This window comes from Camelus bactrianus, chromosome 32 (genome assembly GCF_048773025.1).
Source record: "Camelus bactrianus isolate YW-2024 breed Bactrian camel chromosome 32, ASM4877302v1, whole genome shotgun sequence".
In the NCBI taxonomy this organism is placed as follows: domain Eukaryota; kingdom Metazoa; phylum Chordata; class Mammalia; order Artiodactyla; family Camelidae; genus Camelus; species Camelus bactrianus.
The window spans coordinates 11,565,599-11,590,844 of record NC_133570.1 but is presented as its reverse complement, the minus strand read 5'-3'; the positions used below and the strand labels follow the sequence as shown (position 1 = coordinate 11,590,844).

Genomic DNA, 25,246 nt, shown 5'->3' with positions numbered 1-25,246 from the left:
CCCTCTCCCCCAGCTCCCACCCCGTCAGCGCTCTGCGCACCCAGAGTCCACAGACTCGCTTCGCAGGCTAGGGACTGGCCCCGGCGTCCAACTTCAACCAGCGCGGCGGGAGGAGCTATTTAGAAGCACGGGTCACTCGAGTCAGTGTGGGGGGCAGGGGGCTGCCATCTAAGAGTACCTTTGGACCAGGTGCCTTCTAGAAGGTTCTAACACTCTTAGTGAGTGTAGGGACTCAATTTTTTTATACACAAAAAGGAAACAACTTTAACCTGCCACTCATGAATTGAGAGGAAAAAGAAACCTAAGCTGCTGCAATCAAGACCAAGATGAAGGGGAGGGTGTAGCTCAAGTGGCAGAGCGCATGCGTAGCATGCCTGAGGTCCTGGGTTCAATCCCCACTACCTCCTCTGAAAGGAAATAAATAAACCTAATTACCTCCCCACTACCAAAAGGGAAAAAAAGACCAAGAGGACAGGCAGCAGAGCTGCCCCGGGGCTGCAAGAGTGGAGGGGTCACAGAGAGGGCACTGGAACCACTGGAACCTCGCAGATCAGGCAGCTTATTTATGATGATGTATTTGAAGAAGGAAGACCTGTGCATCAGGGCTCTGAAATCGTACTGGTCATTTCAATTACGCCAACTCCCACTGGAATTCAGGGTTCAGGTGCACATGGAGACCCCATCCTTGTGGAATCTGTATGACTAGCTGGCAGAAGCAGAACTGTCTGACCCCAAAGTCCTGTTCTCTCTACTGTACCCAGTGCGTCTACAGAGAAATACAAGTTCAAAGACAGCTAACACACAGGGACAGCTAGCTGCTAAGCACCTGCTGTCGCCCAGCGGTTCTCCTCTGGACATGGGACCGCCTCCTACTTACTGACGCTTAGTAGACAGAGCAGCCTGGACTCCAGCCCCAGGTCCGTCAAACTCGCTGTCTACCTCTGAATTAGTTTATTTACTCATCAAATGATGAACACTGCCCTATTTCCTGATACACTGTGAACCTGTAGAAGGGTGGTGAAAACTAATTTTATGCAGTGTAAGACGTTATTTTAAAACCCCACCTTGTCTTCCAGAATGAGACCTGCAGGATCTGAATATTTACTGAATACTTACTCCCCACTGGTCACTGTGCCAAGCCTGTCACATTTTTTTAATTTCATTTAATCCTCCCAACTTGAAGGTCAGCAGTCCAGTCACTGCCAATTTCCAGATGAGGAATCAGGCTTAGTGAAGTAACTGGCCTGAGCTCACAGGGTTATGGAGACACGGAGTGAGGACGTGGACCCAGGGCTGACTCACAGCCCCAGGTCTCAGTTGCCATCACATCAAAGCAGGACTAGGAGTATCTTAATTAACCGCTCTGAAAATTTTCAAATGTAAAAAAATGGACAGGCTCACACAGGCACCTCTCATCTGTGTGGCCCACTGTTGTCTATGGCAACGTAATGTAATAAACTCCTTTCCTATTTTCTCCTTTTTTCAAAAAAAAAAAGACAGACTGCTATTACCCCAAGCAGCAAACCCAGCTTCACATGGTACCAGCTAGGAGCCAATTCCATCCACTTCCCACCTCTAGCAGCGGCCTTAAAATCCGGGGGACACTAACAACACTGTTCTTTGGAGCTAAAAGCATCAGATTTCACAGTCAGCTTCTTGTGTTCCCCCTCTGAAGTTCCAACGAGTCACTTCCGACAACTCCTGCGCTCGTTTCTACAGACACAGCCTCCCCTCTGTTTCTGGCAGCCCCTCCCCACCAGATAAGTTAAAGAAACGTAACTGGGAATCTTCAAAGCACAAAGGAAGTCTTGAACTCAAGAGTATCAGAGAAGCAGAGAAGGTTCGGGGATATTTACCCCGTCCTGCCCCTGGACTTGGAGGAGGGAGAGGGCAGAAACACGGTTGGGCCGGGTGTGCTGCTGAAGGGCATGCTGACAGCTGGCACCAGGACGGCTCCAGCCCTGTGCCTGGGCCTAGAATCCCAAGAACCCACAACTTTTAGAGTAGAGATCTTGGAACAGGGGGTCTATCATCCACGACTGGCGACCTGCTCTGCAAAGGGCCTGAGAGAAAATATTTCAGGCTTTCCAGGCCGTTCGGTCTCTGACTCAACTACTCCCCTCTGCCACTGTCGCTGGAAAGCAGCCAGGCAGTCGGCAGACAAATGGACTTGGCTGTGTGCTGACAAAATGTGCTTACAAAGCCAGGCGGCTCTGGGCCCACTGGCCGGAGTTTGCAGGCCCTGCTCTCTCCTCCTAACCGCAGGTTCCCCCGCAGAGTTCTCTCTGTAGCTCTCGGCTCCAGCCTTGGGATGTCCACTTGTCTGTGGGCTCTTCTACTCTCGGGGCTTCAGGTACCAGATGCTGATGCTGGGAGCCCCTCCAGATGCTGCAGGATGGCGGCCCCAGGCATACAAATCACACTCAACACACCCCAAACTGAGCGCGGTGTCTCTGACCCCGGAAATCAGGGTGTCCCTCTTTGAGCCTCCTCCGTCGTACGTATCTAACAAAGTTCTGTCATTCCTTAATCACTCATTTTAAATAAAAATTTTGTGAGCACCTACTGGATGGCAGGAATTGTGCTGAGAGCAAGGGGAACAGCCCCAGTAAAGGACAGAACAGATGTGGTCCTTGTCCTTAAAGAGCACGGCCTCATGGAGAATGCTCATTAAGCAAGCAGCTGTAATATCCCTGGACAAGTTTTGTGGAAGGGCAAGCAGAGGGCTGGCGCAGCAGAGAACCTGGGGGCAGGGAAAGGGTCTCAGAGGCAAAAGCTTAGGCTGACGGCTTGAAGTCAGAGAACAAAGATGAACAGAGGCCGCGGCAGGACAGTGTGGACAGGGAAGCTCAGGCAGGCAGGGCCAGGCCACCAAGAAGCTAGCAGGCCACGGTGAAGAGTATGGGCCTGATCTTCAAGGCACCGAGGGAAACATTCAGAGCAGTGAAGGGACACAAGTGACATTTTATCATGATTACTCTGGCTACAGTGATAGAACAGGCTCGAAGGATCTAAGGAGAAGGAAGGAGACCGCATAGGAGGCTGTGCGATAACCTAGGAGACACAGCCACGGGCAGACGTGCAGTGGACATCCAGACATGCTGGTCTGGAGCCTAGGGTCCCTGTAGGAGAACAAGGATTCACGAGCCGTCCGCCTACGGACGGTAACTGAGGTGAGGAGACCAGGTGAGATCACCAAGGGGAACGTGCAGAGCAGAAAGAAATCTAGAAACTACCCCACAGAGTGGAGCCTGTAAGGGAGAGAGAGAGGAGCCAGCAAGAGCCTGGGAACCAGGGATCAGAGTCAAAGGAACAGAGTGTTCTGAGCGGGGATGACCCAAGTGATCAAGAAAGATAAGGAAAGACAAGCATCCACCAGATTTGGCAGCAAGAATGGTTCGGCAAAGGCCGTTCACGTTCACATGGACGAGGGGTGGGAACATGAGCAGCGAGCAGTCGAGCAGTCCGCGGGAGGCGAGGTGGGGAGGTGTGGCCGCAGGGGGCAGAGAGATAAGGTGTCGTTGCAGGCAATGCCCAAGGGCAGTCATGACAGTGCTTTTTCTTTTCTTTTTTTTCAAAGATGAGAGAGACCTGAGTATGTTTAATGCTGACAACAGACAGGAGAAACAGGGAGCTGCAGATACGGAAGAAGAAATGAAGGAAAATAAAGGAAAGGCAGGCTGGTTGGATCCAGAACACAAGGATGTCAGGGGGACATCTGTTCTACTGAAATGTGGAGAACGGAGGGAAGGGGTAACTGGATCAGAATGAGGATGTGGATGCAGGTTTGGCAGCAGGAAGTAGCAAGTGCCTGTCTGCTGGCTTTGGAAACAAGCCGGCTGAGCCCCTAGTCCACAGGCGTGAAGCATGTGGGCAGCTCAGGATCCAAACTGCTGGACGCCTGGTGCCATCACACCTGTGTAGGAGACCTTGTGAATGACTTCACTTCTCTCACTGCCTCAGTTTCATTACTTGTAAAAGGGCAAAAAAACAGTGTCCACCCCAAAGGGCTGGAAGACGGTGCTGGAGAAGCGTCTGCAGCACCGAGCTCTCTCACCTCCGTGCCAGCTCGGGCTGCTCCCGCTGCCGGAGGAGCCTACGTCCCTGTCCTCTGAGACTGTTGCCCAGACTTCCAGGCCCACCACAAACCCTTCCTTAGGAGGAATCTTTCCTAACTGCTTCCGCATCCCCTGGAGTCTCCCTCACTGGGGATCCCAGCGTTCCTCTGCTGTCCCAAGTGTCATTTCCACAATTAGAGCACAGCTCATTGAAGGAGGGGGTGGCCTCGCACTGGAAAGGGGCCATTTTTTTCTCCTGACCATTTAAGGAGGATACCAGGGTCATTCCCTGGGAGGCAGCACAGGGGCACTGAACTGAGTCAGCCATCAAAGGTAGGGATGCCAGAGCCTCTGCAGATGGTCCTCTGGAAAGAGGATGTCAACCTAACTGCTCCTAAGGCTGATGTGTGATTTAAGTACAGAATTTACTTATAAGGAATCATGATTTGAAAGGATCTCTGTGTTTTACAAACTATCTTGAAATCCCTCAACTAATGTAAAGTAAAAAGTGACAGGAACTAGTTATGTATATCCTGGTATCAAAAATAAATAAAGTAAAATAATGAAAATAAACTGTTCAGCTCTGGACAACAGGGTCTGGGGGTGGGTGGTGACTTCGGTAGCGAGTCTAATTTTCCAGGAGCTCTTCTATGGGGTCACGTGGACGTCCTGGGAGGATACCGGCTGCCCGGGCTACGGACGGCATCTTAAGATAGGAGCCTAGGAGTTTTCCTACTGACGTGTCTTTCCCTAGACCTCTGAAGTTGTGAATAAATGAGACGATGTAAATCTTAGCAATGTCGGGTGGTTGAGACCATGCACTTTCTCAAGGCAGATTTTACTACCCTCTAGTGACGTGGGCTGATTTTACCGTGAGGTTCCTGTGAGAGCTCAGAATTCAATTCTCTCACCAGGCTGTTCTAAACAAACAAAATGGATTATTAACACATTCCCCTGGAGTGGCCAGGGCGTGATGGAAGCGTGCAGCTGCGCCCACGTGTACGGCACAGCTGGACGTGGACATCCGCTGCACCCACAGCAGTGCTGAGCTGGCCGGAAGTGCTTGCTGCTGGCCAAAGGGGACCACCCCAAACCCGAGAAATCCAAGTGGAGTAGTAGCAAAACCCAACATTTTCCAAAGGCATGAGCGGTCCTTAATGCATCCAGCAGCTGGACCTGAACACATCTAAGATTTCCTTTTCAGATGCCACGGAGGAGTGTTTACACGTGGTCAATGTAGCTGCGAGCACAGCTGGAGGATGGACATTTATAGCTAGGCTTCCCCTTGCTGAGAAGGATGACTTAGGGAGAATACCTCTCTGGGCCACTAGTGGGTGAGTGGCAGGGCAGAGGCCTTGTGGCTCCGGGAGTTTAAGGCACTGGCCACAGAGAGAATGGGCAACTCTTGGCAGGATAACCAAGTTTTATGAGAATAAAAGGAGATGAAAAACTAAATCGCTGGGTCAAGACTGGGGGACTTCGAATAAATCTGTGTGTATCCCCCATGTTAACACAGGGATACACTTGTAGGAGCCGCCTTTCAACTAGAATTTCCCTCTCTAAGGCAAGTGCAAAGCATCAAAGTAAAATAATTACCTTCTCTGGCCAGATGCCCAGGTGGAAGTAGAGCCTGGCTTGAAGGAGGAGCAGCTGCACCTGGTCCGGGTACATCGCCAGATACAGGTCCAACGAGTCTCTCAGGAGCTGGTACGACTGGTCGATGCCTTCCCTGGAGGGGAATCAATTCTCGTCTTAACCTCTATGCTTCTGAGCGAAGCCCCTCCTTTCAAGGGCCCATGTTTTAAAAGTAATTGACACAAATCCTACACATTTTCTGCTTCTGATACTTCCTCTCTGTTCAGCAAAGTTACAATGTTCTTAAAAAAAAAAAAAAACACAAGAAATAAAATCTTACACCCCACTAAGCTAAAATCATAAGCACTTCTGTTATGTGGTCACTTCAGCAACACTGTGCATAACAGAGGACTTAGAGGGCAGTGAGACTGCTCTGTATACTATAATGGTGCGTACAGGTCATTACGTATTTGTCCAAACCCACAAAATGTACACCAAGAGAGAACCCTAACATAAACCATGGAGTTTGAGTGATAAGGACATGTCACTGTAGGTTCATCAGCTGTAACAAACGCCTCCCTTTGGTGGAGGACGTTGCCAGTGAGGAAGGCTGTGTGTGTCTCAGAGGCAGGGGGTAAATGGGAACTCTCTGTACTTTATGCTCAGATTTGCTGTGAACCTAAAATTGTTCTAAAAAAATTAAATATATTAAAAACAAATTCTACCACTGGCAGAAAACTATTACTAAAATGTACAATTTTCTATTGTCCCTATAAGACCAATTTCCTTGGACTCAAAAGCAAGATAGTTTTGTTTGCTTCTTTAAGTGATAGAAAAGTATAAATTAAAAGATGACAAAGCACTTGGACATGAAAACTAATTGTCGTCGGTCTAAAATATTCTTGTTACTGAAGAATGCTTTTAGTATTTATTAAAGAGAACTTGTTCAAGTCCGCTGCAAAGATCTCAAAGGATAGTCACTTAGCATATCTTAAGTCTGGACAGCACTGTGTCACGGACCCATTTCTTCCCGTGGTGGGCAGACAACTGTAGCCTTCCCAGCTGTGCACAGCACCACTGCTTCTCGGCATCACAGGGAGGCTCATTAAATAAAACTCTCTGCAGGGCAACTGGAGCCTCCAGAGACACACACTCCACAGAAGCACTGGACGACCAAGAAAACCTTACCGCTTTCCCAGGCTTAAAAGGTTTCCCACCATTCGCTGCAACACCTTCTTCACGTTCACCACCCCATACAGCGCTGCAGTCACGTGCTGGCCAATCAGGTATTCACATTCTTTCACGGTCAGCTGCTTGCCTTTCCCGAAAGCATCTATGTAAATGTAGTCAAAGATGTCCAGGGTCGCCCTAACCAGAGAGCACATGTAGTTAGCCAAATCTCAGGCTAGAGCTGAACAAGTCAATATTTAAAACTCCCCTAATCAGTAGCTCAAATCAGATGCTGAATGTTAACACAGTGACATTTCCAGTGAAAATATCAAGGCCTTGTCCAAAGTTTAAAATCTGACCTTTATACCTGCTCTGTTGTGTTGAGACTGCTGTACACTGGCATTTAAGAAACAGAGCTGATTTATGCCATCTAACATAGTTTTTTCTGGAGATTAATCCTAAAAGTCACTACCAGGCGTATCTATCAGAAGTCCAGTGGAGAGAAATATTTATGGACCACCCGAGGTGGCCTGTTACTCCCACAGAGCAGCGATAGTTAGCGTCTGCAGACCCTGGGCCCGGGAGGCACGCGGACAGTGACAGTGCCTGGAACCACAAGTATTCTGGCCTCAGTTCTGCAGACACGCTCGGGTGGTACAGATCTGCTGAGCCCGCCTGTGGCTGAGCTGGGAACCTGCCCCAGACCACAGAGAGCTGTCCTGGCCTCCATCCCACTGCTCCCCTCTGTGGAGCTGCTTTCCATGACCAGCGCTCTCCCACGAGGGGATGGCCCGTGCGCGCGGTGTGGGGTGGCGCTCACACGAAGCAGGTCCTCACCGTGTTACCACACTGAACTCACTCTGTGAGGACTTCTGAGGGATTGAGGGGGGTCTTTGTTTCAGGGAGAGTTGTGGTTTTCAGCCTGTTGTGAGCAACTGTTTCACTTGCATCTTAAGCCCACTGCAAATCATGTAAGAGATTTTCTCTCGGGCTGCTAAAAAGCCCAGATTTCTTCTGAGTCATATGAATAGCCCACCTTTAGCAAAACAGATATAAATTTTCCAGAAATAAGGAATACTCTTCAGCCCTTTTCTGAGCCTAGGAGAAGGACACAAATGCACACAAATTTACAGGCAAAAATCCTAAATAAAATAAAAGCAAATCAAATACAGCAAATATATTATAAAAATCCACATGATTAAGTTAAATTTGCCTCAAGAATGAAACGGATTCGACCACTAAAAAAAAAAAATCCATTTTAGCACATGCAGACTAAGAGAGAAAAACCGTATCATCCTATCTGTACGCACAGAAAAGAAATTTTGGAAAAAAATCCTAATTAATAAAACTTAGCAAATTAGGAACTTAGCAAGCAGCTTTCACAATCTCAATGAAAGGTACGGCCCCCAACAGCACGTCTGAGGTGAAATTTTAGAGTCATACCCAAGGCAGAGTCCCTGCCATCACTGTTTCTATCCACTCTGCACAAAAGGCCCCAGCCAGCAGAGTAAGTAAAAGAAACAAAAACACATTAGGGCTAGAAAAGAAAAGAAGAAACAGAACTGTCCCAGTTCGGACAATATGACTGTCTACACAGAAAAGCTGAAAGAGTCAACCAATTTCTAGCAGTAATAATTTATTCAGTGGAGGCGCTGATGATCAGACCCAGATCTAAGTGTACACCACCACCGTTTAGAAAGCATAATTTAAATGGTCACCATTTACAACAGCAACAAGAAGTTAAAGTACTCAGGAGTAAATCTAACAAGATCTCTAAGAGCTCGATGTAGAAAATGATGAAACCTTTTAAAGAGCATTAAAAACAACTTAAACGTGGAGGGAGACGTGTTTGCAGACAGACAGACTCAGCAGTGGCACGCTGGCCACACTCCTCGTGTGAATGCATGAGTCCGAAGGAAGCTCTGGGGCCAGCTAACGTCCGCACAGGGCTTCCAGGGAGCCTGTAAGCAGCTCTAAAGCTACACAGGAACACAAGGCTCAGAGGAGCCAGGGCAATTCTGAGTGGGGGTCCGGCTCTACCACCCACTGGACTAATGACGAATTCACAGTCAGTGTGACGCTACGGTCTTGGTGCAGACACAGAGACCGAGGGCCTGAGGGGCAGAGTCCCAGCGAGGAGGCAGAGGGCCTGCAGTCCAGCTGCTGGCCGAGGGGCTGTGCGCTCTCCCGCACCATCCCCACCTCTTGCCCGCAGGCCAGCCCTTCAGGGGTCTCAGTGCTGGTGTCTGCCAGGGGACGGGGGTGCTAACAAATTATTGCATTGTTTGTCTGGATTGTACTGTATGCGCACTGCAGCCTAAGAAGAGAAAATGCTCCTGCTACCACACACAAATGTGCCCAGCAGTAAGTCACTGGGTAAATAATATGATAATTGGTATTTTAAATGTTCTATATTGTGCAGAAATCCTCAGTGGACTATTATATAAGCATTTAAGAATATTTTATAGATGTTTGGGAAAATTGGTTAGGTTATTCAGGGAGAGGAATGCACTGAAAAAGCAGTTTTCCCATTTAAAATAATGGAAAAGGGGTGTTTGCTATTCAAAAGAGAAACCATCCAGTACATTTTAAGGAACACATTATATTTGGAAAACAAAGGAAGCCTGTACTTACTATTTAAAGAAACATACATATGTAATAAACTATAAAATTTGCATGGAAATAACAAATACCTTCAAACTAACTGGCAGATACCTCTAGAGAGGAGAGGAGGGAGAAAGGGCTAAGTAGGAACACCGAGGAGGCTCACCTTAACACACGTGTTTTATTTCTTCACCTCAGAGGTGGAAAAAGATCAGCATCAGAAATTCCACCAGGTGTTTAAAGCACTAGGTTCTCTCATTTAACCCTCCAAACCACTTTATGAAACACATTAGCCCATTTTACAGAGGAGGAAACTGAGGCTCAGAGGAAGCCGAGGTCTGAACCCAGGCTAACTTCAAAGCTCAGCTACTTTCTGTTATACAGCTCATCACCTCACCAAAGGGTACCACAGCTGGTCATTAGCAAGTAGTTTCAAATAACAGGATGTAATCAAACAGCTTTGTTTCTTTTTTCTCTAGATGGCACTTTAAAAAATATCTTTACCTACATGAGGAACTACTCTTTCAGAAAAGCTAGACTATAGCTAAAAAGGAGTTTCATGTCCAATAGGACACCAGGTTTAAAAAAGAGAACAAAATAGAACTCGCCCTGGTCTACAAAATGCACATCAGTCACCATCCTTCCCTAAAAGGAGCATCTCTGACAACTTGAACATTTGCACACGAATGAAGACCTTGGTTGAAGAACTTGGTTGCCTCGTTCCCTCCCCTCCTCCCTCTCCCTCCCTTCTGTGGGAACGGGGGCTAGGGGAGATTTTATGGAGGATTGGAAAGGAAGTTTCTTCAAGAACTTCCCGTACTGATTTTGCTGTGGAACAAAGGGAGTCTGAGGTTCACATAAGACCTGAACTCTTAGTCCTGTTTTGTAAAATTAAATGTTTCACTCTGAGATAATTGGAGAGTCACATGCAGTTCTAAGAAAGAAGACAGAAAGAATCAGAGAGCCCTTCTCCCACAAGAGATCACTGACATGGATACAGTCAAGAGACAAACCAGCTCCATCACCACCCTGGTCCTCTTTTTACCCTGTTTAGTTACACTTCCTCTCAGCACAGCATGAGTCAATCCATAGGACAATCACAAGATGTCACAGATGGCTCACCCTTCAGCACCTTGGCACCACCTTAACAAGAAGTGACTGGGGAAGTTGACAGGTTCCAGGGGGACCCCCAACTGCCGGGCAATTGTCAAGTAGAGCAGAGACATGCTGATTGGGATTCCTGTTCTGCGGATCAAAACCTGGAGGAGAAGAAAAGGCTTTAGCTTCACAGAGATGACCCACACCTTCTCATCCCTTCCACACACCTTCTTGACAAGCACCTACTGTGCATCTGGAGGATAGGTTTTGAGCTGAAATGGATAAACATTCTATTTATTTAGATCAGGGCTCTGTGGACTGGAGACCATGGGCCAGATGGGGGGCCACCACCTGTTTTTGGATGGCCTGAGTAAGAAGAGTTTTTTCCTAATGTTTTAAAAAAATTGAAAGAATGCTACTTCATGAAATGTGAAAACTGTATGAAATATAAACATCCACGTCCACATATAAAGTTTACTGGAACACAGCCACACTCCTTTGTTACTGTACGGTCTCGGCCTCCTTTCACACGACAACAGCAGAACCGAGCAGCAAGCACTGAGGGCACAAGGCCTACAGAGCCAGGAGAAATCACTGCCTGGTCCTTCACAGAAGAAGTCTGCAGACTTCTGACTGAGGGCCCGCCTTCTTCCAAGAGGAACTGAAGGCCATTTCAAGGAAAGTGTAGAAGATATGACAAAAGACAATACAAGTCTCATGGAGAGCAACAGGATAGACGTGGAAGTGGAGCCAAGCAGGAAGCAAACAGCAGTTAAGCATCAACAGCGTGGCTGGCCACAGACGTCCTCCCGTCTTCCTAGAGGCCAATGTATAAAGACAGACCTGATTAGCCTCACAGTTCAGTGTTTATAAGACAAACTGATCACACTGAGTCAGAGAAACACCTATTTCTAACCAAGAACTTATCTCAAGGGTTTTCAGACACAGGACGCTCTGTGATAAAGCAGATAAAATCCACAGCGATATCCTCACGGTAGTGGCAACAATGAGTTTCACTGGGCACTGAGAAAAGAACAGATCTAATACTTGCCCTCAAACTGTACTACTTACCAGAGATGAGCTTAACATACATGTATTGTATTTCCTAACATACTCATATTTACCTGATGCATATATAAGTTTAGGGCATTATAGTAATCCATTCGGTTCCCCTTGAACTTTAGCTGGTCGTAAAGGACGTAGTTCATGGCATCCAGCACCTGGCTCTGGAGTTCTATTTCCATTATCATGGAGGACTCACCTGAAACACAGAGACCTACTCTGAGGACACAAGCACAAGTAAGGTTGTGACCCGTGTCCCCAGCAGCCCTCAGCATGCAGACCCTGGCAACGTCCCCACAATGCTCCTCAGGTGCTGCCAACCCGGGCTGGAGGAGAGAACATGTACTGGAAGTCTCTTAGATCATCCAGGTGAACATGTGGTTGTCACCCATCCCTTTTCTGAGACACAACGGGAACGCACTGCAGAATTTCCCAAATTAACCAATTACTCTAGGTTTTCTTTTGCAAACACAGGTGGATCCAAAGCAATTCCACACCTGCCTTGAAGGCCAAGCTGGGGTGGCGACTGTTTATGCCCCGGAGGGTTTTGCAAACAAGCTCTACGATGCTGTCAATCTGGGCCTGGATGTCTTTGAGGCTGATGTCGGAGAGAGGATTGCAGTACTGGTCAATATACACTGCACCTGAAAATAAACAAGAATTGCCGAGTAAATTCCTATGTTTACCCTTCTCTTATCAGACTCTTTACGCCATCCCCACCAGATGCGCTTCCAGGCCTGGCTGCTAATACGCTGAGAAGGAGCAACATTCTCACAACAGAGGAGCCTACATTTCATCATTATTATTTTAATAAGCCAAACCTCTCTCAGAGGTCATGGACTCAAAAACCTGTGTGATACACACCATGTTTCCATATTTCTACTACAACGAGAAATAACTGCCATAAAGGAGATCTTTTCGAGCTACTTCTCTCTCCCTTCTCTAATTTTCTTTTAGTTCAAAATCCAACCACTCTAAAAACTTAACATTATAAGACAGCTGTTTGATTTGGGGGGAAAAAAAAGAGCTGAAGGCCCTGAATGACAGATACGCCATTTCAACAAATTATTCCTCTCAAAGGTGAGCCAGTAAATGGACTTTGGAGATAACTGGACTTTGAAATTAGATGAGGAGTTACACTCAGGGAACTTGCAGCTAAAAAGCTGTACAGAGCACACGGGAGACTTTATCTCTGGAAAATCACCACTCTTCACCGCCTTAGGTCATTTTTTAACCCGAGACCCAAAGGGCTAACTTGCTCCTCTGGTTATGGGAGGTTTTCACTCAGGAAGCTGGAGAGTCACTTTAAATCCAAGAGTTTCAAACCGCCTCAGGATCTTGACCTCCTACCTACATTGCAATGGGCATCAAGAGACCTGGACCCCAGTCCCAGTTTTGCCACTCGCCAGGGGCTGGCTCCTGGGCCTCCTTGGAAGGAATTTATGCTGCACAAGACGTCTCCGCAGCCCAGTCGACTACTCTTGATTCCTAGGCTTCGTCAATGGCATCAGATAATTCCAGTCACCAAGGATCAAAACTCTGGAGCCAACTTCCACTCACTCAGCTACAAAAAGACCCCGAGTAGCTACCCAACATCCACAGCACTGATCTGGATGGGCTGCTTGACAATGATAATATTACTTTATATTTGAAAGATGAAAGAGAAGTAATCATTTTCACAAATAAAGCCTGTCGAGTTATTCCTGACTGTGGAATAAATGGAAGCTGCTTCTCAACTCCAGGATGCATATGGCAAGATTCCAGGGCGGTAAGGATATTTTATTTTCATAAAGAGGCAGATTCTTCATCTCCTTTAGGATGGTATAGTCAACGAGATCAATGGACAAGAATCTGCACTTGGCATTGTGGAGCATGGTGATCATAAGGACAAGGAACACAGAAAACGTAGTGACTGCTGGAGAAACACCCTGTACACACAGGAAACAGAAAGGATGCAAAAGGGTGCCACCAGCCACTGCTACTATATTAGGTCTGAGGCAGTAAACTCTGCAAGTGTTGCAGGTGTCAGAGAAACTTAGCGAGAGCGAAACCTGAAATGAACTTGGGAGGTGAGCAGGATTTAAGAGGGAACCCTAAGGAAAAAGGGTATCACAAATGAGGAAGTGAAGCCAGGTGCATCTGAAGGGTGCCAGTGAGGACAACGGCCTGGCTAGAGCAAATGGGACATTTCGGAGAGCAGACGGGAAGGCCCGACCAAATTATGGAGGACGTTGAAAGCAGGCAGAGATTTAATTTAAAAAGGACGTCAGCTGGCCACGTTGCAGGCTCACATGGAGTTGTGAAAAGGCTGCGTTTCAGACTGGGCTGGCACTGTATGTTGACTGACTTGAGGGCCAGAGGGAGTGATGCTCATGAAAACAAGTAGTACTTAGAAAGCTGCTGCCGGGTGGTGACAGCCTGCTCGAGAACAGGGACAGAAGGGACATATGACCAAGGGAAACAATGGAAAGGAAAAAAAAAATCAATGAGCTGGGTAAATCACTGGGAGGAGGAATGAAAGGGAGTGAAGAGCCGTATCTCTGTTTCACAACCACAGTGAATGGAGTGTTTGTGTAATATGCTAAGCATTTAAATGTTTTTGAAAAATGAAGTCCCATTTTGGTCTTGTTCAACTCAGTAGGAAAAGAAAGTTCTTCCCTTCTTCTTGCCTGTCCCCCTGACTTCCCTCCACTCACTTCTCATTGTGGACAAGCAGACTCGCTGACATGCAAGAACACTTTGTCCTCATTAAACTCCAACCAGAGAGGTTAAGGGATTTGCTCGAGGTCACATGGAGACAAAACTGGACACATTTATTTCTAATCTGGAAACGAGGCTTCAAAGCTCAGAAAAACAGGGAATTAACCTTGTTAGCTAAAATATTAGCCTCATGCTTTGAACCGATGGCGCGTCTTTAGAGAACACTGTCTCTTCAGCTGACACAGCTAAAGGTTTTGACAAGATTTTAGCTCTAAACATAGTTGGTCTGCCTACCTAACTGATCAGACAACACAACTCAACCTCCAGAAGCCCACGCAGCATGGTTTACTTCTCCCCTGCTCCTTCATCAGGGACGGTGTCCACTGCTGCCCTTAAGGACAACTTAGCTGCCTTGCAAAGTATCAGTGCTGAAGTCTCACCTTCAAGATACGATTCATAGTCATCGGGCTGCTGAAGAAAAGCCTTAAGATTATTTAAAATCTTCTGTTGTCGTAGGTAATAAAGAATTTTTTTGGCATAGTATTTCCAGGTCAAAGCTTTTCTGGAAAAAGCAAACAATAAGTCAGTAAGAATTAAGATATTAAAGCTTTCAATTATCCCTTTTTTACTCCACACTCATCATGCCACGTTAAGAGGCTACTTAACAGGAAAGGCATAATTGGCTCACGAGCATACAGTACTTATCATCGTGGCACAGTTTAGGACTTGGCATTGGTAACTGCACACTAAATTAGCCATGCAGAAATTCAAGAAACAGTTACCCATTTGGCTTCAGATTTACTAGGAGGAAATGACAGAGAAACCTGAAAAGTTAGGGGAACAGGGTGAGTCTGAGACAGAAGCGAGGGGTTTGGAATCTTTTGCTGGCTGCTCGGCACCTGCCAAGGGTAGCTCAGGCCTCGGGCAGCAGCCTCCCTCCTTCAGCACTTGCTACTATGGTGATCCCACCCAGTCTCAGGGTTTCAGATATCAGCCATACTGATCTATTTTCCAGAACAGGTTTCTCCCCTAAACTCCAGACCTGTATATCCAACTGCTACATCCCATCCCACTTTGGCGTCTGGTGAGAACTTAACCTTCTTCCCCTCGTAGAGCCACGCCCACCTCAAATAAAGCCAACTCCACCATTCCAGCCAGGCCAGACCCTTGGAGTTATCCTTGACTCCTTCCTTTCTCTCATAAGCCACATTCAACCCATCTGCCAATGCTACTAGTCCTATCTTCAAAATGTACCAGAAATGTGAACACATCTCACTAACTCATCTAAACCACCACCCTTTTTTGTCCACATCACAGTAGTTTCCTGCCCCTCAGTCTATGTTCAGCATGGCAGCCAGAGGGCTCCAGCTAACATGTTAAGTCACAGCAAAAAAATCCTCTGCACCAAACTCTCCAATGGTTTTCCACCTTGCTTAAAATAAAAGCCTACACTGAAATGTTGACCTAAAGGGTCCTTTAAATTCTCATCCTGTTACCTGTCTGACCTCAGTTCCTATATCTGACCCCTGCCCCCGAGTCTAGCCACCAGCCAGGCTGGCTTCCTGGCCATTCCTTCCTCACACCTGGCTGGAGGTCACCTTAGGCTTTAGCACTCAGTTCCTCTTGACTGGAACATCCTTTCCCTGGAGATCTGCAATGTGTGCCCTCATCTCCTTGCAGGTTTTGATTGAAGTACCACTTTGAGTAAGGCTTCCTCCCACCGCTCTATTTAAAACTGTGCCCCGTCCCTCACCACTCCCTCACCCTCTTCCCTGATTACTATTTCCCCATAGTACTTCTCAGTTTCTGATCTGGTTTAGCGCCTGTCTTCCCTACTAGAGTGTGAACTCCATGAAGGCAAGGTTTTTAAGTGCTGTTCACTGCTGTACCACCAGGGCCTAGAATGGTGTCTGGCACACAGCAGGTGCACAATAAAGACTTGCTAAGTGGCTGAAATTCTTCACTGGAGCTCCCAGATATACTGCAAGTAGGAGGGAGATGATGATTAACTTTTCTGCCTGGCTTCATGAATAAACAAAGGACTCTCCAATCTTCAGGCAGCAAATGGAAATCACAGAGCTAGGTCTTCCCAGTGTTCACCTCAGCTGTAAAGCATGCCAATCCGGAAGATCGCGTGAAACAGCTTACTGAATTATTATAAGGGAAACACCCCTGCGCCCACCACTGAGGCCAACAAACAGCTTTGCAGATACCCCAGGAGCCCTCCATGGGCCTTCTCCTCCCTCCATGACATGATCACAGCCCACACCTCTATGGTCGTCACTACCCTGCTTTTCTCTGCGGTCTTCACAAACGTCATCCCTAAACACTCCAGACGAGTCTGTCAGACGTCTTTCTAAGTCTCTTAGTTTACAGGACCCCCTTCCATCTTTTCTTCCCCTCGTATTTGATTTGTTGAAGAAACCTGGTTGTTTGACCTGTCCACAGTCTGGAATTTGCTGACTGTGTCCAGCTGGTGCAGTTTAACATGCCCTTCTGTCTTCTAAATTCCTGCAGATTGGACGTAGAGGCTTGATCAGATTCAGACTCCTCTTAACTGGCAAGACTGCTCAAAGGCGGTGGTGAGCTCTTCCATATGGAGGCAATCAGGCCTTGGTTGCCTTTTTGTGATGCAAGCAGTCACTGCTACTCAAAGGCCCAGGTCCGTTAGTTCATCACAGGTCATAGAGCGAGGATATGCTAATTCAACCACGCCTTTTCATTTATCAGCTAGAATACTTCTACAAAGAGTAATTCCCCCTCATCTACTATCTGGTCCCCCAATGGCACAGTATACAGTAAAGGCAGGATAAGTGCTCACTTCTTTCCTTTTATCATTTTCCAAAATAATTACCTGGGTTCTTATTATCCTCTAAAGGCGACCAATTAGTTGTTAAGTATTATTATGAACTCACGGAGCTAAACATTTCTGATGTGTTTCAACTCATTCTAGTTACTATCCACACTGATGCTCAAATCAACACATCTCTGGCCAAAGGAAGCCTCTTCACATTGGCCCCTGAATACTTCTGACGTTAAATACTGTTACTTTTCCTGCTATCTGGTTCCAGGTTTCCAAGATGCTTCCATGGTCCTCTTTTACATTTCTTGTTCTGGACCTAGAATCAGCCATTCCTCCAAAACCCCTGGCTTCCTGTAATGGGGGGCAGTATGGAGACTGCAATCTAGGTGCTAGGGATGATCATTTCTACTAGGCTGGTTATTGTTTTTAGACCTTTCCAGTGGGCAGAGACAGTATGCCTGGTGTATAAGTGTGTGTACATACACACACACACAGACCTAAATGTCTAAATTTAAATAATACAAAATATCTCATGAGTTCACACTGACACATCTAATTCCAATTCAGAACTATACAGTTTTTACCTTCTTCTCTTTTATGTCTATATCTTTTTTCTTCCAGGAGAATCCCACTTCTTCAGGATACCAGAGATGAATCAAAATATCACATAGGGGAGGGGGGTACAACTCAGTGGTAGAGTGCCTGCCTAGCATGCATGAGGTCCTGGGTTCAATCCCCAGTATCTCCATCAAAAATAAATAAATAAAACCTAATTACCCCCCAAATAAAATTTTTTTAAAGAATATTACATAATCACTCATTTGCTTTATTCCACATCCTGCTCTCTTTCATACACACACCTCTGCCTCAGAAAAACAAGACCAATATTTTCATCAATTTGATGATTCCTGAAAACAGCTAAATATTTTGCTCAGGTTCTCCCAGATTCTCTGCTTTTTTGGGGGGGACAGTTGTACTGTATCTACATTGTCAGGGTTCACGGCCATCACATACAATAGAGGAAGAACCCTGTCAACTGTCATTTGGATTTAATCCTACAATACGTATTTAATGCTCACCACTAGTCCTTTTATCAGTCTCTCTGGTTACTTCAGTTGTTTGAAGCTCATTTCTAGCACATTTCTCAGGAACGGGTCAAAAGTCCCTGAGTTCTTCCAAGTGGGTAAGTTTCTCCGCAGCCCTTATACCTGGAAGTCAGTTTGGCTGGATATAAAAATCCTTGGCTGACATTTTCCATCTCTGAGTTTCTTAAACATGTTCCTCTTTTTCCCTCTGGCACAGAGCATTGCTCTTGAAGTCTGACGATATTCTGGTTTTCTCATAAGTCACTTCATCTTTTCTACTTGGACGCACAAAGGACTTTTCTGTTTTTAAAATCCAGTAGTATGACTGAAATATGTCTCAGTGCTGGTCATTCTGGGTCAATTTTCTCAGGTGCAGTGTATACCCTTTCAATATGTTGCTTCAAATCTTTGTGGTACGATGTACTCTTTTTTAAGACCACAAAGAACACTATAAATGCAAATTGTTTTCAAGTATCCAGATATTGGTGCTTTAGCATCTACAGAACTACCATTCCTCCTTCTTACTTTTCCATATCCAAACAACAGCATTTGCCAGGAATGACTACAGAGAGGATCCTCATGAAAACGAGCACCTCAAAACATTTACAAATATTCTGTCAAATACTCTGAGAATATTCTGTCATTAAAAAGCAACCGTTTTAGGTTCAAAATAAGTGGCAGGCCAAAGAGCAACATATTTATGATAATTATGTCTAAAAAGACTATAATGACATACATTTTTACTGGTTGTCCATATTTAGTCTTTTTTGGCCAATCTGGTAAGTACAAAAGCAACATTTCAATGAAGAGTGCATTTAAAGCTTTTTTTTACTTGACTGCCAGCCACTTAAGAGTTGCTCCTCTGGGACTGTCATCCTCCTGTACTCTGTACAGTTTTCAATTTCTTCTTGGAAATTTTAAGGATTCTATTGACTTTGTTAGTGTCTTTGGTCATACAAGTCCTTTTTTATTGCAAAATCATTTGTCTTTACTTTTGTATCGCCTCTGCATCATCAGTCTTAGTTAAGGAGGCATCCCTAGGCTGTACATGAAGTCTCCTATTTTCCTGAAGCATTTTCATTGTGATAATCTTAAAATTTAGGTTGTTTAATCTCTTGGAATTTAATTTCTGCATATGATGCAAGTTTTATTCTTTTCAGTTATGTGCAATACCATTCATTAAAGAATTCATCTTTTCCTCTCTGAGTTTAAATATATTAAATTATCCTTTATGCTAGGACATGTTTTTTAATTATCCTTACCACTGACATAGCAATTTTTATTTAAATACTATATTGCTTTGATATCAGGTAGCTTTATTATATGTTCTAATAGCTAGTGATGCAAGTTTCCCATTGTAATTATTTTTAAATTGTTTTCTCTGGCTCTTCTTGTGAATTTACTCTTCTGTATATATTTTAAAACAATACTATCCATTTAAAACACACAAAGCTCTCCCCTCCCAAAACTCTTGTTGGATCCTAATTGGAATGGCACTAAGTTTATGTATTAATTTTGGAAGAACTGACATTTTTGTGATGGCAAGTCTTCTTATTCAAGGACACGCCATCTCTGAAGTTTTTCAAATAACATTCTGTAGTCTGACCTCGGCAACCCATTCCCAGAAATCCATTCCTTAGACATGAAAGCACTAGAAACATCACCTTCCACATAACACAAAATGAAGGAAGTGGTTACCCATCAATAGGGGGATAGTTAAATAAATCATGGCGTATACTACGAATCAGTACGCAGCTATAAACAAACGTGAATTGGATTTTTACCAGTTGATTACGATAGATTTCCACAACGTTGAATGAGGAAAACAAAGATATAGAAAAGTACCTATTATAGGATCACAATTTTGTAACGCTCCCCCTCCACCCCCATATATATCATATTAGCATGGAAACATACAACCTAGGTTGTCATCATAAATTACAGGAGCAGGGGCAGGGAAGGCCAGTGCAAATGGGGGGAGAAGGGAGGAAGAGAAAAAGAACATGAATGAGAAAAATACAAAGTCTGCACTAAACATCAAACCAAATCCATAACCAATAAACCCAGTGTGTATGATACGTTTATGTATTTAAAAGTCTATGTGTACATATGTTAAAAAAAACACAGGCCGACTTTTATTTTTAAGGCTGCACAATACTGACTATTAGATCACACTTCAATTCATTTATAGATAAACCAAAATAGAAACGGAAAAATGACCTCTGCATCAGAACTCATCCAAGGCCTAGAATAGTGTCACATCTTACCTCCCCCCACAGTTGTTCCACTGATAGACATTTCTCTCTCCTAAACCTCCTTAAAAACAACAAGAAAAATGTCTTACGTCTTGTTTGTGAGACATTTCACAATGAGCTCCCTTAAGGAAAATGTTAAAACTAACATTCTTATCTTCCATCACTAGTAAAGTTCCCAGCATTTTTAGAGCAGAAAATCTTTTCGTAGGTAAGTTAGGCTCGAAGCCAAGTCCTCTTTCAGGTAAACTGGAAATTAAGCTTCACAGCAGAAAATATGAAGCACAAAAAAAATTTAAGCAACAACCAAGAAATAATGGATTCTTCTTGATTGGGAGAGATAAAAGAAAGGTTCATCCAAATATGTATAATATTAATGGTCAAAGTAAGATTATTTCTTACCAAAATTCAGGAATTATATAAAAAAAAATCATCCATTAAATTAAGACATGGCCCAGAAATTTTTTTTTTTAATTCAATTCAGGACAGGCCAATCTGGCAGTGGTAGGTGAAGTGACAAGAAAGGATAATTTGTATTACCCAAATGAAATAACAGATACAAGTGCCCAGAGCACAGTATTTGACCCATAGGAAGACTAAATACTAATTCTCCAGAAGAATTTTTGCACCATTTCTTTATCAACTGTCTTGGTGTATTTATCTTATATACACAGAATTTTTCAAAAATACAATTACAGCAAAATGAATGTATCATGAAAATGTCTGGAAACACACATCCCATAGTTCAGCCACGTACAAAATTACAGCAATTAATTCTGGGGTTATTATTAAAACCAACCAACCAACCAACAAATCCTTGCTAAAATGACGACTTACCTTCCTTCCATGTTAAGGATACACACCAGTTCATCCTCGAAAAATATCTCTGGTCCCTCAAGATTCTCAATGTCACTAAAACCATTACAGGGGACCTACGAAGAAGACACATACAAACAGGCCTCAGTAACGAGCAATGGTGTCATGGTCACTCTCACGCACAAACCTGAGTTGCAAACAAAGCTGCTCATTTTTGTGGAAATGGTAACACCTATCCCACACCAACTCGCACCACCGACCATGGGTGGAAAACTAATACACGAAGTGACAATGATTTCTTCAGATCATGTTGTTAGTTGTGAATTAAATATATTTTCATAGACTGGGATTTCTGAAAGCAATAACTTTAAGAGTTCTAATGTGAAGAAAAATAGCTCTGAAACAAGGACCAGAAATACAAGATGGTCACAATTCACAATAACGACTCCATACAGTCTGTGCTGCACTCGACTAGGCGCAGAGGCCCGGAGAGAGAGGTCCGGTGCTTGACGGGATCCCTCAGCCCATTGGGCGTGTTTTCTCCTCTGTAAACTGAGGTGGTGGTACAATGAGAAGTAAGATCCCCTCAGTTTAAAATTCTAATACTCCTCCCACTTTTCTTTTTAAAGTAGCCAGGAAATTTCATGTCAATCTGTGTGCATGCTGAGAACACAGGAATACAAGGGTCCTGAGCCAAAGAAATCATTCACTCACAGATCAGTCTCAAGTATATTCCTATTATGTTCAAAGTCCTTGGCATACTTCTAATTAAGCAGAGGTACAGGGAAAGACGGAGCGGAGGGAAAAACACAACAATTCATTATTATTAGACAAAGGCACAGGCTATTAAAAACACACACAAAACCAGCTGGACTATAAGTAGAGATTGCAAACTAGTAACCCATGTCCAAGTGCATCCAACATATCTAGCACCCAAATATATGGGTATGCAAACACGTTTAAACCAGTACTGAAAATCTGTGATTATGAATGCTCTTAGCCAGGGCATGGCTTATCCAAGGTAGGACACAAACTTTGTCCATTTTAACATTAACATTTATTTAGAAATGAATTACACTAGGGAATATCAAGTTTTATTCTCTATAAGGGAATAAGTTCAAATTTGTTCAAAGTTCAAATTTTCCCTTTCTAAACTTGAAAAGTCTTGAAAACATTTCAAATGTGCGAACTCCCTTAACTAACAGTAATTAAAATTAGAAAATGGGAATTAATCTCCATGAAATCAGATAGTAAAATAAATCAGACTGGCTCCATTTCTAGACCTCCAATCGGAAATAAACTTAAGGGGGAGGGCATAGTTCAAGGGGTAGAGTTCACGCTTAGCATGGATGGGGTCCTGGGTTCAATCCCAGTATCTCCTCTAAAAATAAATAAATAAACAAACCTAATTACCTTCTCCCCTCAACAAAAAAAAAAATAATTTTTAAAAAATTAAAGAAATTTAAAAAAAGAAATAAACTTAAAATATTAGTGGGACTATTTTCCACACTAAGAAAGATTTACAAAAACTTAAGAATCTGGACCTCACACAGAAACTTCTGTGAGAGACACTTTGTGGAAAGGAAACAGACAAACACACACATTTCAGCAGTATTTAAAAAAGGAAAAAAAAAAACTTTTCAGGGATAATGAATACAAGACAATGTAATTGAAGGAGTAATAATTCTGATGTACAGACAGCTTTTAATCCTGTTACCTTAACAAATAATGCACTTCACTACTGGTTAGAACCTGCAAAGCCAAAGAGAGGAAGCATATTAATTTTGTCAACCCTTCTGGGAAAAGAACTGGGTGAAATTTGCAGCGTTCCATCACTGATGATTCCCCCCCCCCACTCCATCATGTGGAGGCTGCAAAAAATGTTTAACCCACTTAAAGAGAAATAATGCTGGTCTCGATTCCCTGCACATTGTGCTGTGGGTCCCTCCCTCTCCCTCCCCCTTTCCTCTCTCTGGCTTTAGAAAAAGTAAAGCTGGCAGGGACAAATGGCTTCATGTTGTTGGATAAGAGGAAAAGGACACAATGACTCTTGCAGCCATCTAAGTGAGTAAGGGATTGTGAGAGCATTGAAAAGGGAGACAGCAGAAAGAGCTGGATGAGCTCATGCCTAGAGACCCAGACACATACACCACTACCAGGCAAACGCTTAGAGCTCCACCAACAGATCCTTACGTGTTCTGAAAAGAACCTCTTTGAGAATGAGGCTACAATCTTCCGGGCTTCTAACCCAGCTTTTTGCCGAACTTTATACTCCTCCAACCAATTGACGTAGTCGGTGGGGCTGTAGTGTTTCATAAGGGAAGGCCACCTACAAGGAGAGAAACACCCCCTCAGCTTAACAGACTCAAAGGCAGACAGACACGAATCAAAGGCAGCCTTGGAAAACTAGGAAAGCAGTTGCGTTCAGTGGTCAGCGGTCCTGGCGATGGACCTAGTTCAAATCTCCACCCGGCACGCAGGCACTCGCTCCCGGTGTGACCTTGGCGTAGCAACATGAATACTGTGTTTCCACTCCCCATTTATAAAATGGGGCCAGTTGTAGCAACAACAATCACAGTGATGACAATCACAGTGAACATTAATTGTGCGCCTCCTAACAGCGGGGCCCTGAGAACTGCTCCCTACACATCATCTCATCTAATAATCGCAGTAAAAGGTAGGTCTAATTCTAATCATCACCGCTTAAAGTCGATGAATGAGGCTAAAAAAGGGAAGTCGCTACCCCCAAGGTCATATGGCGAGTACGCCAGGACCAGATTTTATCCCGAGTCCCACACCGAAATCTGTGCTCTCAGTCTACAGCCAGGGGATGGTGCGCCCGCTTCCTCAAAGGGCTGTTAGGATCACTGCATCACCGGGTCGGTGTAAACATTTTAGCACAGAGTCGGGCACAAAAGAAGCGCGCAGAATGCATCAGCCGTGATACTACGGTCGTCATCCTTTATGGAAGGCCTGGCTGCCCGCCGCTTCCCGATGCGCAATTTGGGCACCGGCGGGTCCGCGCGGCGTGGACCGAGGGGCCGGCGGCCTGGAGGCCTTTGTCTGTCTGTCCGCGGGAAGGGTCCGGGGGTGGGACCCGGGGGTGGGCTCCGCCCGCGGGGAGGGAGGCAGCGGCTCAGGGCGGCCGGGCCGGGGCCCCGGGGGGGCGCAGAACGGGGGCGCGGGCGGCCGGGGCGGCTGGCTCACCTCACCCGGAACTGCTCCTTCCACACCTTCCCGCTACTCTGGCACAGCTCGCGCAGCCGCCGGCAGGTGCTGGAGACGCGGCCGATGTCGGCGGCCGTCAGCGAGCCGCTGCACAGGATGTACTCCAGCACCTCGCCGGGTAGGTTGACGAGGCAGCTGAGGCCCGTCGCCTCGGGCGCGGCCTCCTCCGCCTGCGCCGGCACCACCTCCATCGCGCTGTCGACCGCTGCTGCCGCCATCTTGTCCGCGTACCTGAGGCCGCCGCGCGCGCGCGCGCGCCAGGGAACCACTTCGCCCCGCCCACCCGCCTCGAGGGGCGGGTGCCAGGGTCGCCCCGCCCACGCCCATGACCACACCTCCCCGCTCCCAGCTGCTCCCGATGGCTGCGCCGCCGCGGCCAAGGGAAAGAAATGCGATTTGGAAAACAAATGCTCGGTGGGCCCCGGAGCTGTGAATGGACAATAATAGTAGCATCCATCTTTTTTCTGTATGCTGAATGCTTCCTGTGCATAAGCTCATCAGACCTTCCCAATAACCCTATGAACTGTTATTCTCCCCAAGTTACAGATGGGGTAACTGAGGTTCAGGGAGATGAGTGGACATGTTGAGAGTCCCTTGTCCTAGATTCTAATCCAGATCGGCTTGACTTCTGCTGCACTGTGCTCTAAACCGGTATGCTGTAATATTACCAAACTTAATATACTTGTGTTGGTGTTGTGCCAAGCACTTTACATATGTTCTTCAAGGACTCCTCATTTGAGCTTTCTATGTTAGGTGCTATATTTATACTCATTCTACAGATAAGGACAACAAGGC

At 45.4% G+C, this 25,246-nt stretch overlaps 1 protein-coding gene across 2 annotated transcripts in view; it reads right to left on the bottom strand.

Annotated features, from left to right (window-relative positions):
- FBXO21 (F-box protein 21) overlaps positions 1-24,711 on the bottom strand; it is a 38,812-nt gene extending 14,101 nt beyond the window's left edge. The window contains exons 1-9 of one of the 2 annotated variants that reach the window (XM_074356472.1): positions 24,431-24,711; positions 23,417-23,552; positions 21,245-21,339; positions 14,708-14,829; positions 12,065-12,211; positions 11,630-11,766; positions 10,530-10,666; positions 6,822-7,001; positions 5,655-5,787 (exon numbers count right to left, since the gene is read on the bottom strand). In XM_074356472.1, coding sequence (XP_074212573.1) covers positions 5,655-5,787; positions 6,822-7,001; positions 10,530-10,666; positions 11,630-11,766; positions 12,065-12,211; positions 14,708-14,829; positions 21,245-21,339; positions 23,417-23,552; positions 24,431-24,669 — 1,326 coding nt within the window. In that variant the 5' untranslated portion in view covers positions 24,670-24,711. The remainder of the gene's footprint in view (positions 1-5,654; positions 5,788-6,821; positions 7,002-10,529; positions 10,667-11,629; positions 11,767-12,064; positions 12,212-14,707; positions 14,830-21,244; positions 21,340-23,416; positions 23,553-24,430) is intronic. The other variant, XM_074356473.1, reaches the window with a different exon arrangement.
- Positions 24,712-25,246: the final 535 nt, after the last annotated feature.